This window comes from Salvelinus alpinus, chromosome 21 (assembly GCF_045679555.1).
Source record: "Salvelinus alpinus chromosome 21, SLU_Salpinus.1, whole genome shotgun sequence".
Lineage (NCBI taxonomy): Eukaryota > Metazoa > Chordata > Actinopteri > Salmoniformes > Salmonidae > Salvelinus > Salvelinus alpinus.
In genome coordinates, this window is record NC_092106.1 from 14,461,871 (window position 1) to 14,477,687 (window position 15,817).

Genomic DNA, 15,817 nt, shown 5'->3' on the forward strand with positions numbered 1-15,817 from the left:
TTCAGGCCAAAGAGTTATGATCTCAGAGTCTTTCACATGCCTTTTTGCAAACTCCAGGCATGCTGTCATGTGCCTTTTTCTCAGGATTTCTGTAGTCTGGTAACTCTCCCATAAAGCCCAGATTGGTGAAGTTCTGTAGAGGTTCTCCCATCTAGGCCAAGGAACTCTGTAGTTATGTCAGAGTGGTCATTGGGTTCTTGGTCACCTCCCTGATTGAAGGTCCTTCTTGCCCAGTTGCTCAGTTTGTTCGGGCAGCCAGCTCCAGGCAGAGTCTGGGTAGTTCCATATTTTTTTAATTTCCCAATGATGAGAACCACTGTGCGCTTGGAAACTTACAACACTCCAGAAACGGCTTTATACCCTTCCCCAGATATACAGTGGTTTGCGAAAGTATTCACCCCGGTGGCATTTTTCCTATTTTGTTGCCTTACACCTGGAATTAAAATATTTTTGGGGGGGTTTGTATCATTTGATTTACACAACATGCCTACCACTTTGAAGATGAAAAATATTTTTTATTGTAAAACAAACAAGAAATAAGACAAAAAAACTGAAAACTTGAGCGTACATATTCACCCCCCCCCCCCAAAGTCAATACTTTCTAGAGTCACGTTTTGCAGCAATTACAGCTGCAAGTCTCTTGGGGTATGTCTCTATAAGCTTGGCACATCTAGCCATTGGGATTTTTGCCCATTATTCAAGGCAAAACTGCTCCAACTCCTTCAAATTGGATGGGTTCCGCTGGTGTACAGTAATCTTTAAGTCATACCACAGATTCTCAATTGGATTGAGGTCTGGGCTTTGACTAGGCCATTCCAAGACATTTAAATGTTTCCCCTTAAACCACTCAAGTGTTTCTTTAGCAGTATGCTTAAGGTCATTGTCCTACTGGAAGGTGAACCTCCACCCCAGTCTCAAATCTCTGGAAGACTGAAACAGGTTTCCCTCAAGAATTTCCCTGTATTTAGCGCCATCCATCATTCCTTAAATTCTGACCAGTTTCCCAGTCCCTGCTGATGAAAAGCATCCCCACAGCTTGATGCTGCCACCACCATGCTTCACTGTGGGGGTGGTGTTCTCAGGGTGATGAGAGGTGTTGGGTTTGCGCCAGACATAGCGTTTTCCTCTATGGCAAAAAAGCTCAATTTTGGTCTCATCTGATCTTTGTACCTTTTTCCATATGGTTTGGTAGACTCCCACATGCCTTTTGGCAAACACCAAACGTGTTTTCTTATTTGTTTCTTTAAGCAATGGCTTTTTTTCTGGCCACCCTTCCGTAAAGCCCAGCTCTGTGGAGCTCTGTGGAGTGTACAGCTTAAAGTGGTCCTATGGACAGATAGTCCAATCTCCGCTGTGGAGCTTTGCAGCTCCTTCAGGGTTATCTTTGGTCTCTTTGTTGCCTCTCTGATTAATGCCCTCCTTGCCTGCTCCGTGAATTTTGGTGGGCGGCCCTCTCTTGGTAGGTTTGTTGTGTTGCCATATTCTTTCCATTTTTTAATAATGGATTTAATGGTGCTCCATAGGATGTTCAAAGTTTCTGACATTTTTTATAACCCAACCCTTCACAACTTTGTCCCTGACCTGTTTGGAGAGCTCCTTGGTCTTCATGGTGTCGCTTGCTTAGTGGTGTTGCAGCCTCTGGGGCCTTTCAGAACAGGTGTATATATACTGAGATCATGTGACAGATCATGTGACACTTAAATTGCACACAGGTGGGCTTTATTTAACTAATTATGTGACTTCTGAAGGTAATTGGTTGCACCAGATCTAATTTAGGGGCTTCATAACAAAGGGGGTGAATACATATGCATACACCACTTTTCTTTTTTCTTAGATTTTTTTTTTCACATCACCAACTTGGACTATTTTGTGTATGTCCATTACATGAAATCCAAATAAAAATCAATTTAAATGACAGGTTATAATGCAACAAAATAGGAAAAACGCCATGGGGGCGTCATCATAATTCACAAATCTTGACGGTCTATGGAGAGTTCCTTGGACTTCATGGTATAGTTTCTACTCTGACATGCACTGTCAACTGTGGGACCTTATATAGACAGGTGTGTTTCTTTCTAAATCATGTCCAAATCATTTAATAGACCACAGGTGGACTCCAATCAAGTTGTAGTGACGTTTCAAGGATGATCAATTGAAATTGGATGCACCTGAGCTCAATTTGGAGTGTCATGGCAAACGGGTGTCAATACTTATGTAGATGTATTTTATTTTATTGAACCTTTATTTAACTAGGCAAGTCAATTAAGAACAAAATCTTATTTACAATGACGGCCTACCAAGAGGTGGAAGGCCTCCTACCCGGACGGGAGCTGGGATTAAAAATAAAATATAGGACAAAACACACGTCACGACAAGAGAGACACCACAACACTACATAAAGAGAGACCTAAGACAACAACACACCATGGCAGCAATACAACATGACAACACAACATGACAACAGCACAAAATGGTAGCAACACAACATGGTAGCAGCACAAACATTGTTAGGCACAGACAACAGCACGAAAGGCAAAAAGATAGAGACAACAATACATCACGCGAAGCAGCCACAAGTGTCAGTAAGTGTCCATGATTGTTTTTGAATGTAGAGATGGAGATTAACTGTCCAGTTTGACTGTTTTTTTTCAGCTTGTTCCCGTTGCTAGCTGCAGCAAACTGAAAAGAGGAGCAACGCATGGATGTGTGTTTTTTGGGGGGATCTTTAACAGATTGTAACTGGAAGAATTAGAGAATGAGGGTTGCAGTAGGTATCTCAGATTGGGGGAAGTGAGACCTAAGAGGATTTTATAAATAAGCATCAACCAGTGGGTCTTGCGCCAGGTATACGTACATAGACGACCAGTTTACAGAGGAGTATAGAGTGCAGTGATGTGTCCTATAAGGAGCATTGGTGGAAAATCTGATGGCCGAATGGTAAAGAACATCTAGCCGCTCGAGAGCACCCTTACCTGCCGATCTATAAATTACATTTCCGAAATTTAGCATGGGTAGGATGGTCATCTGAATCAGGGTTAGTTTGGCAGCTGGGGTGAAAAAGGAGCAATTACGATAGAGGAAACCACTTCTAGATTTAACCTTGGCCTGCAGCTTGAATATGTGCTGAGAGAAGGACAGTGTACTGTATGAGTACTTGTATGAGGTACTTGTATGAGGTGACTACTTCAAGCTCTAAACCGTCAGAGGTACTAATCACACCGCTGGGGCAGGAGGGGGGCATTCTTCTTACCAAACCACATGACCTTTGTTTTGGAGGTGAACAAAAATGGCAGAGAAAGCTTGCTGGACACTAAGAAAGCTTTGTTGTAGAGCATTTAACTCGAAATCCAAGGAGGGGTCAGCTGAGTATAAGACTGTATCACCTGCATATAAATGGATAAGAGAGCGTCCTACTGCCTGAGCTATGTTGTTGATGTAAATTGAGAAGACAGGTGACAGGCAGTGGCTGAGACAGCAGATGTTCTGACTTTACACATTGCACTCTTTGAGAGAGGTAGTTAGCAAACCAGGCCAAACACTCCTCAGAGACACCAATAATACTCCTTAGCCGGCCCAAAAGAATGGAATGGTCTACCGTATCAAAAGCTTTGGGCAAGTCAATAAAAATAGCAGCACAACATTGCTTAGAGTCAAGGGCAGTGGTGATATAATTTAGGACCTTTAAGGTTGTTGCAGTGACACATCCACATCCGGTGAGATATTTCTATATTTCAATTTCAATTTCAATAAAGTTGCAAACATTTTAAAATGTTTTCACTTTGTCATTATGGGCTATTGTGTGTAGATGGGTGAGAAAAATAATTATTGAATCCATTTTGAATTCAGGCTGTAACACAACAAAATGTGGACTAAGGGGTATGAATACTTTCTGAAGATACTGTATGCCCGCATCAGTGTGCATACAGTGGTGTCTAGGATTAAGTAGACTTAGTGTCCTCCTTCGTTTCTATGGCATCCTAGGGGGATTAAAGGGGACAGGCGATAATCAGTGCCGAACAGAGAGAGAAAGAGAGAGAGTGAGATATAGAGAGACAGAGTCAGAGACACAGATATAGGGATAGAGAGAGCGAGGGAGAGAGAGTTGTGTGTCTTCTCCTCTGCTAACTCCTCCACTCTTCAGGAAAATGAATCTAAAAAAAACGCAGTCTCAAATGAGCGTCGTAGCCTAGTGTTCTGTTGTACTAGTCCTGACTTGGCTTGACTCTGGGCTCTGACTGAGCTTGGCCTCAGCATGAACAGCCACCAGCCGGAAGCACAGGCTGTCACCAGCCATTACCGTAATGAAACCTTTACCATCCTCTATACCGGCTACCAAAACCCCAACCCCCCACCCCTCTGACAGTCACTGTATTGTACATACTGTACCTCTCATTCACTTTACTACTATTTACCCACCAACACTCCACAGTTCCTAATGTAACTCCACCATTTACAGTATCACCCCCTGGCACCTACTGTATACCCACCGCCAACACTCCCCACCTTCCAACCTCCTGTCCCACTGCCTCTCCAGACAGGCCATTGGATGAATGTCAAATATTGACCTGAGCTTGTGAAATCAAGTTGATCCTCCCACTCATCCCAAATCCACTGTGTAAACCTTTATGTACAATAGTGACAACAGTGTCAGCAGAGACCTCTCACCCAGACCCTCATTAACCTCTCCATATGATTCTAATAATAATAATTATCATCTCTGCTAATCACATCCTCTGCTCATTATTCTACGTAAACAGGTGACTAGATGCAGAGGACCAATCATGTGAATGTGCAGGTATAACTGCAGAGAGAGGGGAGCGTGATTAGACTGATTAATGATGTCATTAGCCATAATTGCGGCCAGAATCAACGAGCTCCCATGTGCCGTTTATGTAATGCTGAAATGCACTGTTCCCTGCCACCGTGCATACATTTGGGCGTGCATGATAGGTGTGAAATCGATAGAATGGCCATAAAATGCTAAAGTCCATCTTTCGGTGAAGCTCCGATTTCATGCGTCATTGAACTCTGCGTAGAATAGTTTTTCTCTCCCTTATTTGCATATTTCTCAGAGAAAGGTGGCAGTCATTGGAATGTCAGTAATATCCATAACGGTCTTGTCTGTCAGTGTAATCTTCCATCCAGGGTGCACACACACACACACACACACACACACACACACACACACACACACACACACACACACACACACACACACACACACACACACACACACACACACACACACACACACACACACACACACACACACACACACACACACACACACACACACACACCACTGTGAAACTCTTATTAACAAAGTATTCTTCTTGTCCTTTGATGAGGGGATAAAAGCCAGATCACATCAACTGGAGAGATGTGATGGAAATAATAGTCAACTTAATACACTCCTGTTAGTCCAAGCAGTCCCAAATCCTTTTTTAACAAGCACGGCCACACACATACACACAAATAGGCCCACAAGCACTCATGCGCACACACACATACGCAGACAGACACACACACACTTTTACAATTGTCTATTTATTGCTGTTTTCCCATCCTTCAATTACTCTCTTTTTCCACAAACCACCATCTTCTGCCTACAAAACAATAACCAAATCAAACCATGTGTAACCATCTACATATTATGATATTCCATCTCTTCTAACTGAGGAAAGCTAAATATCATATAAAGACCCAGTACAGTCAAAAACATGATTTACCTGGGTTTTATATATATTTTCACACTATGAGGTTGGAATAATACAGTGAAGTTGTGAAAAGTATAATGATGCCATTTTAGTGTAAGAGCTGTTTGAAAAGACCATCTGAAATTTCAGCTTGTTTTGTTGGGATGGAGTTTTGGCCAGACAGGCAGTAAATTAGTTAGTAGACCAATAAGAAAGAGAGTTCCACACCTCTCTGCCAACAACAGCTAGTTTTCACTCAGACCAAACCCAAACAGTCCTAGCTAAATTCTTGCTTGAGAAATTGCTCTTTGCTAAGAAGCTATTTTTGTTTATTTTTGACCAATTTAATTTAAATCAATCACACTAAGTTACTTGTTACCCAGAAATGATTTGATATTGAGATAAAAATCTCTGCATTTGATCTTTTAAATGTATAGCATTACTGTAGATGCCATTGCCATGAGCAACCACTCACCACCCAGTAAGATATTTTTCTTAGCTGTGGCCTTAGCCTTTACAGTAGCATGTGTTGTGTGTGTCCTCTGGTCCCAGGGGTGAAGGGTCAAACCCCCAGTACTCCTAATGTCCCATAAATATTTATGTCTGTGTCACAACCACTGACTCATTTTGAAACCACTGTAGTCTGTCTCTCCTTTCATTATTCTCTCTCTCACCCTGCCTTTAGCATCTTTCTCTCTCTAGATACAGTACGTATATACATGTCTGCCTACCTCTTCTCTCTCTAGATACGTATATACATGTCTGCCTACCTCTTCTCTCTCTAGATACGTATATACATGTCTGCCTACCTCTTCTCTCTCTAGATACGTATATACATGTCTGCCTACCTCTTCTCTCTCTAGATACGTATATACATGTCTGCCTACCTCTTCTCTCTCTAGATACGTATATACATGTCTGCCTACCTCTTCTCTCTCTAGATACGTATATACATGTCTGCCTACCTCTTCTCTCTCTAGATACGTATATACATGTCTGCCTACCTCTTCTCTCTCTAGATACGTATATACATGTCTGCCTACCTCTTCTCTCTCTGGATACGTATATACATGTCTGCCTACCTCTTCCCTCGCTGCCTCTTCCCTCCCTCTTTCTCTCGCTCTACCTCTCTCTCTCCTTTTTGAATGTACACATATTTTTCCAACCGCTACTCCAATTGTGCGTTCCTGTTATGTACCCAGCCAGGTTTTAAAATAGCTCATCTGTGACAGGGCTTTGACAGTGAGAGCACTCTCTGCCTGATTTGTTCTGATTTCCTCACTGAAATGCTTTGCTCCTACTGGCTCACCCTGATGTGGTTCTGTGTTGATGATGGTGATGAGATGATTTGAGTGGTTGCTTTAATCTTTGCCGTTCCTTCGATATTTTTTAAAAGAAAAGACCTGATGGAATTGTTCCCTTTAAATGGCTTTGGGATTAGGAGACACTGAGAGAAACAGAGGGAGGGAGGGAGGGAGGGAGGGAGGGAGGGAGGGAGGGAGGGAGGGAGGGAGGGAGGGAGGGAGGGAGGGAGGGAGGGAGGGAGGGAGGGAGGGAGGGAGGGAAAGGGAGAAGGATAGCGATAGACAGAGGGGAAAATGTGGAGAGAAAGAGAGAGAAGAGAGAGTAAAGACAAGGTAAAAAGACATGGGGTCCTGTCTACTCTGAGGCAGACCATCAGTTCACTCTTAGAAAAGAAAGTGCTATCTAGAACCTCTCTGGGATATGTGGGATGCTTGCGTCCCACTTGGCCAATAGCCAGGGAAAATGTAGAGCGCCAAATTCAAAAGAAGTATATAAAATCAAACTTTCATTAAATCACACATATAAGATACCAAATTAAAGCTACACTCGTCGTGAATCCAGCCAACGTGTCAGATTTCAAAAAGGCTTTTCGGCGAAAGCATAAGATGCTATTATCTGATGATAGCACAACAGTAAACAAAGAGAGTGTAGCATATTTCAACCCTGCAGGCGCAACACAAAACGCAGAAATAAAATATAAATCATGCCTTACCTTTGACGAATTAATTTTGTTGGCACTCCAATATGTCCCATAAACATCACAAATGGTCATTTTGTTCGATTAATTCCATCCATATATGTCCAAAATGTCCATTTATTTGGCGCGTTTGATCCAGAAAAAAACAGCTTCCAATTTGCGCAACGTCACTACAAAATATCTCAAAAATTACCTCTAAACTTTGCCAAAACATTTCAAACTACTTTTGTAATAAAACTTAAGGTATTTGTAAACGTTAATAATCGATCAAATTGAAGACGGGTCTATCTGTTTTCAATACAGGAGGTCAACAAACTAACGCTACTTTTCTAGTCTTGCGCAACTCTCAAACAGTACACATAACGTTACACTGATTCCAGATGGCCGTTCTTCTTCATTGCACAAAGGAATAACCTCAACCTATTTCCAAAGACTGGTGACATCCAGTGGACGCGGTAGGAACTGCAAACAGGTTGATTAGAAATCTAGTATCCCAATGAAAACTCATTGAACAGACGGTGACCTCAGAAGAAAAAAAAATCTGAATGGTTAGTCCTCGGTGTTTTGCCTGCTACATAAGTTCTGTGATACTCACAGACATGATTCAAACCGTTTTAGAAACTTCAGAGTTCTATCCAAATCTACTAATAATATGCATATCTTATATTCTGGGGATGAGTAGAAGGAAGTTGAAATTGGGCACGCTATTTATCCAAAAGTGAAAATGCTGCCCCCTATCCTAGAGAAGTTAAAAGGGTTCTTCGGCTGTCCCCATATGTAATTTATAGTTCCATGTAGAACCCTTTCTACAGAGGGTTCTACCTGGAACCCAAAAGTGTTCTACCTGGAACCAAAAAGGGTTCTACCTGGAACCAAAAAGGGTTCTTATACGGGGAAAGCCAAAGAACCCTTTTGGAATGCTTTTTCTAAGAGTGTAGTGTCAGTTGTGTTGGGTATGTTTGAGTGGCCAGTGGGCAAACTTGTGGCCTGTGGAATTCTAAAAGGCCTATGTGAACAGCTCAATGTTCACACACACCCTGACTGTCTGTCTGACTGATTGTCAGCCTGTGAGTGACCACTGTCACTCACAGTCTAACACACAGATAAACATACACACACACTCACAGCTGTCACTCACAGCACTCGCTGACTGATTCGAATGCGAGGGACAGCGCTCACCGTTAGCCAATGCAGTCTAACGATCTGACCACTTTGCCACTCTGTCTGTCTGTGAAGAGGACAACACGTCTGGTCTGACTGACAGACACCCACGGCTAATGGCAGAGGGGAAACAAAGCCTGTGAACAATAGGAAGTAGCTGTATTTGAATACAAACAGCTATACTTACGAACAGGTAAGGCCTGTGTCATGAATACTAACACCTGTCTGACTGAGAGAAAGGTGTTTTTGAGATATTTTGTTTGGAGGGAAACATGACTGAAGAGAGCAGTAGGGATTGTGATAGAGAAGTAGCAGTCATAGGGACTGATGAGGCATTTATAGCCCTAAATCACAAATAATTATTTGGCATGGTGGAAGCGGTGTAGCTGTGTTTCACAGTGTGCGTGTGTGTGTATGTGTGTGTGTGTTTGTGTGCTTGCGTGCGTGCGTGCTTGTGTGCGTGCCTGACTGTGTGTGTGTGTGTTCGGTCACACTGGTGCAGGTGAAAGAGAACGGAGACTGAGGGCTACATTAACTTGTAGAATACAATAACGTCTCTGTCTACTGCAGTTTGGACCACTTGTCTTTGGTAATAAAGGTTGAAGGAAAATGACTATTCCTGCAGAGTAGATGGGATGGGAGTGTGTGTGGGTTGAGGTGTGTGCTTGAGTGGAAGGCGAGACGAGGTGACTAGGGAGCCTATGTGTGTGTGTGTGTGTGAGAGAGAGAGAGGGAGAGAGAGAGAGGAGAGAGAGGAGAGGGGAGAGAGAGGCTAGAGAGTGTGAGGGAAGGAGGGAGGGAGAGAGAGAGAGAGGAGAGGAGAGAGAGTGTGAGGGAAGGAGGGAGGGAGAGAGGAGGAAGAGGAGAGAGAGGAGAGAGAGTGTGAGGGAAGGAGAGAGGGAGAGAGACTTCCAGTATGACTTACCCAGAGGGGAACAGCAAGGTCACTTCACACTGCTTGTCCTCTGTGCAGCCTGGGGACTAGGGAGATTGCCCCTCAGGCTATAGTACAGTTGAACATACGGCTGTGATGGTGATGAATTTGGGGACTCACAATTAGTCTTACTAGATTTACCTTGGTTTGACTGTGGCTGAGATTTATGACTGTGGTGACACTGTGATGAGGTAACTGTAGCAGCCTACGTAGAACATCCATTTACAATACAATATTTGGCAATGTAATTCATATGTCACAACTTACAAGTCTATTTTTATGTGGAGAATGTGACACATTTACAGTACACCCACTACTCTAACACATATACAACAAAACAAGCTACAGCCTGTCAGGACCCTGGGCCCTGCTCTCTACATGACATTCAACCCTCCAACACTCTCACACGCAAACATATACACACACAGGCACACACATACACACCTCCCTCTGCAGACTAATGGTCCTATTACCCTGAAAGGTCGGTTAAATATCCTAGTACAAGGAGGAGAGGGGGGGCGTATTGCAGTGGCCATCGGGTGAAGAGAGCAACATTCCATATCACTCTGGCTGCTCCGCCTGCGCTTTTGGAGTGACTGATGCACCAATTGGTATTCATGAAGAATCCTTAAGATGTTGTTTTCTCAGAATTCCCCCACTGATCATTTCAGCACGGTAATGTGTGTGTGTGTGTGTGTGTGTGTGTGTGTGTGTGTGTGTGTGTGTGTGTGTGTGTGTGTGTGTGTGTGTGTGTGTGTGTGTGTGTGTGTGTGTGTGTGTGTGTGTGTGTGTGTGTGTGTGTGTGTGTGTGTGTGATGGGGGTAAAAATAGGGCGGAGGCTTTTTTTATACATCAAAACGGGTCAAATTGCAGTCATTGTGACAAATAGACACCATAGCTCCACAGGGCTATTATTGTCTTTATAAAGTGAATGATATAAGAACAGTAGGGAAAGACAGGAGGGAAGGTTGGCTTGTCATTAGGATTCATACATGTATGAAAAATCAAGTTGCTACGTGACCACAAAAGCCTTAGGCCGCGTTCCTCAGTTAAGGCCGAGGCGGCGCAACAACCGACGGTGGCTTGCCACGTCATCGACCGTGTCATCGACCGACAAATTGCTATGACAGCTGATACTTAAAATACCTATCCAGGCGTTGTAAGATCTTTCAGGCGTCAGCAACATCTAAGCTATGGAAGGCAGCCTTAGCTTCATCTGCTATCTACATTGAGTGAGATCAAGCAGTGAGATATTGACTGACATGGATAGGCTACTCTGATATTCCAGGCTTCTCTGAGCTCTGTCACAGAGCAGTTTCCATCAGAGCTATTAAAGTAGATGTGTCCTGTTGCCTTGGCGTCAGGTCTAGATCAAGCCCTGTTGTGATATAGGGCATATCCTGGTCAACAAAACAGATACATTTTCTGTCTGACCTTGTGCTGCCTGCTGTGGTTCAGGAGCTGACAACTATACTGACACCAGTGGATTACTTAAACCATCCTTTGTTCAACCTTTTTTCAAAGAGGAAAATACCCTTGAGGTTAAACACCTCTTTTGAGAGTGTGACCTTGTCTTGACAATGTTGCATGTAAAATAAGATTAGAACTGTAAACCAATCTAATATTGTTCGTTTATGGTAAGTAATGAGCAAAACATAATTCAGCATACTACCAATAGCCTAATAAAATACAGAGGCTTTATTTTGTGCCCATGATGAAAATGTAGAGAAGGGTTATTTATCTCTTATCTGTAGCTCTTTTCCTTTTGTTAAGGGGAATCTATTGTGTGTGTATGTTTGTGTGTGCCTGCGTGTCTTTGCTTGTGTGTTTTATATATATATATATATATATGCTGGGAGAGGCTATGCTCCCGCTCCTCTTCAAGCGGACTTTCATTTTGCTGCTGGCTGCGCGCTGTTAACGACCGTAGTATACACACTCGCCCTATGAAGTCACGGTAGCGTCACGGTAGCGCTGGAATTTCTCCTCTCCTCGTTCGGGGGATGTGCATCTGGACAGGACTGTGTCCTCGCGACAGCGACGCGCCGCATTCCTCCGCTCCTCTCCTACCGAGGACATAAAACCCCAGGCTCCGGTAGCTTATCTTGGACGGGATGGCCGGTGCTAAGTGCCTTCTGAAGACGCCGAGGTATGTGTACGGAGCGTGTTAATTAATACCGCGACTGTTGCGAGAGTTTAAACCAATTGCAGATTATCCTTCAATTGAATGGTCCCGTATTGACTGTAAATAAATGTTAGCCTATCTAACCTTTTTTTTTTCGTTGCAATGCAATTGGTTGTTTATGTGTAAATTACAGAACTGAAATAATGTAGCCTAAATACGGCAACAATGTTTTGAATTGTATTTTTTTGTACAGTAGCCTGTATCAGCACAGCCTGCACAGAGCAGTAGCTTAAACAAGTGCTGTGCTCCAGCTCTTGAGCTGTCGACTCAGATGACATTAGGAAAAATATACAACTGAAACAGGAAAACATAAGATCGATAATAATCTAGCCAATACATGGAATTTAATTTTAGATTATGCATTTCATCTGTCTACGTATTTTAAGTATCAATGGATTTTAATAGCCTAGACTACTAAATATGTGTTATGAATATTTGAATTGTGAAAAAATTGTGGTAACACTGTGTCGTGTAGCTAACCAAAAATGCCCACTTTGCGTGCGCGGTGCCACGCATTTGGAGACATAGCCTAACCATCTTGGTTCACTTCAATGGGCAGTACAGAGTAGCCTAAAGACAAACAAATGTCAATCAATGCATTAGCCTAATACTTCATGCATTAATTTGATCGGTTTGCCAGGGGCAGACTGGGACAAGAATTAAGCCTTGGCATTTTATCCACACCAGCCCACATCACTGAGCATGCAGCCAAACCCCCCCCCCCCCCCCCCCCCTTCTCTGGTGTCACTCTGCTTCTTCTTGTTCTCTGTCTGTCGGTCTGTCTGTCAGCTTAAACCACAATGCCTATAGGCTTACATTATAAAAGCCAAGCTAACGACTTAGGCAATGTTGTAAATTAGTGCCTTTCATATGCACTGGCGATTTTAGCATGTAAATCTTGGTGGGGCAAAAAAATTATGTGGGATGCATGCCAGCAAAGCCACTACACAACACTAAACAATACATTAATTGCGCTATACCACTGCTACACCTGGCTATCAGCGGAGCCTTGTCTGGCAGCGAAACAGTTCATTCAGCCTCATTTACTACCTTTAAAAAACATAGCTGATATGGCTGACTTGCTTAAGCAAATGTGGTTTCTACTGACAATTGAGATGTACAAACTATGGCATAAGGAGACGACAAGCGGATAAGAGGCAATCCGTAATTTTGATTAAGACAGTAATGAGTGAGCTAGTCAATATAACTATTTGTTCAGCACTTTTGAAATGTACAGTGACAGAATTCAGAACATGGGCCGTTCTTACAGTGTTCTCCCTGTACACCAAGTCAGAACCGTAGGATAAATAAAGGGGGCATATAAGCAGACAATGAAAGCTCTTACAATAATCGATGATTACATTTCTCAAAAACAGGTTATAGGCCACATGTGCACCACCAAGTCAGAACAGTTGGCGAAATTAAGAGATGAAAATAGACCAAATTATTAGGGTGAGGCACATGGGCTACAAACAGCTTACTACACAACATACACGTAGTATTACATTCTTAGCTTCGGTATACATATCACATAATTTATGCAGCAGCATACAATACATGTTTGGACTCACCTTGTTGTGCTGTGCTCACTTGAACAGGAAGGTGGCGCGGCGTTCCTTCGTGGGCAAATTTTGTCATCAAACTTTGTCATCAAAGTCTGGCATTCTCTGGATTTATGGTGCTTTCAAGACAACTGGGAACTCGGGGGGAAAAAAGGTTGAATCATGATGACGTCAGTGATCTTCGGGTCGTAGCTCTAGAAAGAGACCCGAGTTCCCGATTTACATTCTGATTTACATTCTGAACATATTTTCCCAGTCGGAGCTTGTTTTTCCAGAATTCCCAGTTGTCTTGAACTCACTAAAGTCAGATTCTGCAGTTCCGAGTTAACAGTTGTTTAGTGTGCAGCACAAGTCATTCTTCATTGACAGCATGGCCAATGTTAAATGTTTATCATTTTAAGCTTGGAAAAGAGACCCTTAAATCTTAGACTTGGGACCCCCACAGCCACTCCACTGAATAGCAGGCTAATGATTGCTTTGCAATGCTTGCAGTTAGCCACCGATTCCTTCCAAACCACTCATTGTTGAATTTCCTATTTCCAACTTGTTGTGTAATGTTTATGTCCAATGGTCGATGAGCACCGATATGTTTTATCTATAATTTCTCTTCATTATTTCTCTTCATATGACAAGGATTAAAAATGATTTGCCAGTAGATTGTCGTCTTGATTCATGATGATGACTGCTAGCTAAGATAGAAAGTATGATGTTGACGTGATCAGTCCAATCAAAGCTACTGTAGATATAACGTGATTTGACATCATTTTATCTGTGGACAATGTCCTTGAGCCACTTCTTTTTGGATGGCCACTTCTAATGTAACTCTATGGCAGCACCCAAGGGGCTAGAATTCTAGAGATCTAACCTTAGACTTGGTGATGACGTAGTGTCCCCATGAGTGACAGAACACTGAGCCAATCATGGCGCAACGCTCCGTATTTTCTGCTGGCTTGCCCCACCACCACAGAAAGCACTGAGCTAGGCTGAAACACCTGCATTTTGGAGCTGCCTTACTCAAGAAAACAAAAAAGAGACCATGTTTGTATGCAGCTTTATTAATTCATTGATACATATATATATTTTAATTGTTTGCAAACTGATATGTGACAGGTATTAATGCTAAAATAACATGCAAAACAGGCAAGCCCCCCCCCCCCCCCCCCCCCAAAAAAAGAAATTTGTATTTTATTTTTGCAAAAAAATTTGGCTCAAAACAGGTCCCTAACCTGAATGACGGGTCCCCACTGGTCATATGTGTTCCCCTGAATCAACACTTACCCTAATTGTTAATTACTTTTACAGTGCTCCAGACTAACGTCATTCATTGTTAGGGATCGGCCCCTTCAATTTTTGCCTAAAATTACATAGCCAAATCTAACTGCCTGTAGCTCAGGCCCTGAAGCAAGGATATACATATTCTTGTTACCATTTGAAAGGAAACACTTTGAAGTTTGTGGAAATGTAGGGGTTTATGGTAGAGTGGTGAGACAGTAGCCAGTCATCTGTAAAAGGCACATGACAGCCCGCTTGGAGTTTGCCAAAAAGCACATAAAGAATCTCAAACCAAGATTGAACTCTCTGTTCTGAATTAAGCTTTATTTTTAACTAGGCAAGTCAGTTAAGAACTAATTCTTTGGCTGGCGTACACCAGCCAAACCCGGACGATGCTGGGCCAATTGCGCGCTTCCCTATGGAACTTCCGATTCGAACCAGGGTGTCTGTAGTGATGCCTCAAGCACTGAGATGCAGTGCCTTAGACCGCTGCGCCACTCAGGAGCCCCTGAATGCCAAGCGTCACGTCTGGAGGAAACCTGGCACAATCCCTACGATGAAGCACGGTGGTGGCAGCATTATGCTGTGGGGATGTTTTTCAGCGGCAGGGACTGGGAGACTAATCAGGATTGAGGCAAAGATGAACGGAGCAAAGTACAGAGAGATCCTTGATGAAAACCTGCTTCAGAGCGCTCAGGACCTCAGACTGGGGGCGAAGGTTCACTTTCCAACAGGACAACGACCCTAAGCACACAGCCAAGACAACGCAGGAGTGGCTTCGGGACAAGTCTCTGAATGTCCTTGAGTGGCCCAACCAGAGACCGGATTTACATCTCTGGAGACACTTGAAAATAGCTGTGCACCAACACACCCCATCCAACCTGACAGAGCTTGAGAGGATCTGTAGAGAAGAATGCTTGTAGTGTCATACCCAAGAAGACTCGAGGCTATAGTCAATGGCAAAGGTACTTCAACAAAGTACTGAGTAAAGGGTCTGAATACTTA

General features: G+C 43.1%; 1 protein-coding gene across 8 annotated transcripts in view; it reads left to right on the top strand.

The window, feature by feature from the left end:
- Positions 1–15,817, top strand: part of LOC139548563 (A-kinase anchor protein SPHKAP-like) — a 179,076-nt gene that overhangs the window by 101,795 nt on the left and 61,464 nt on the right. For 2 of the 8 annotated variants that reach the window (XM_071358294.1, XM_071358297.1), the window contains exon 1: positions 11,679–11,942. The exons of the other annotated variants lie outside the window; for them this stretch is intronic. In XM_071358294.1, the coding sequence (XP_071214395.1) occupies positions 11,908–11,942 (35 nt within the window). In that variant the 5' untranslated portion in view covers positions 11,679–11,907. Of the gene's footprint in view, positions 1–11,678; positions 11,943–15,817 lie in introns of those variants that run through there. 8 annotated transcript variants of the gene reach the window in all.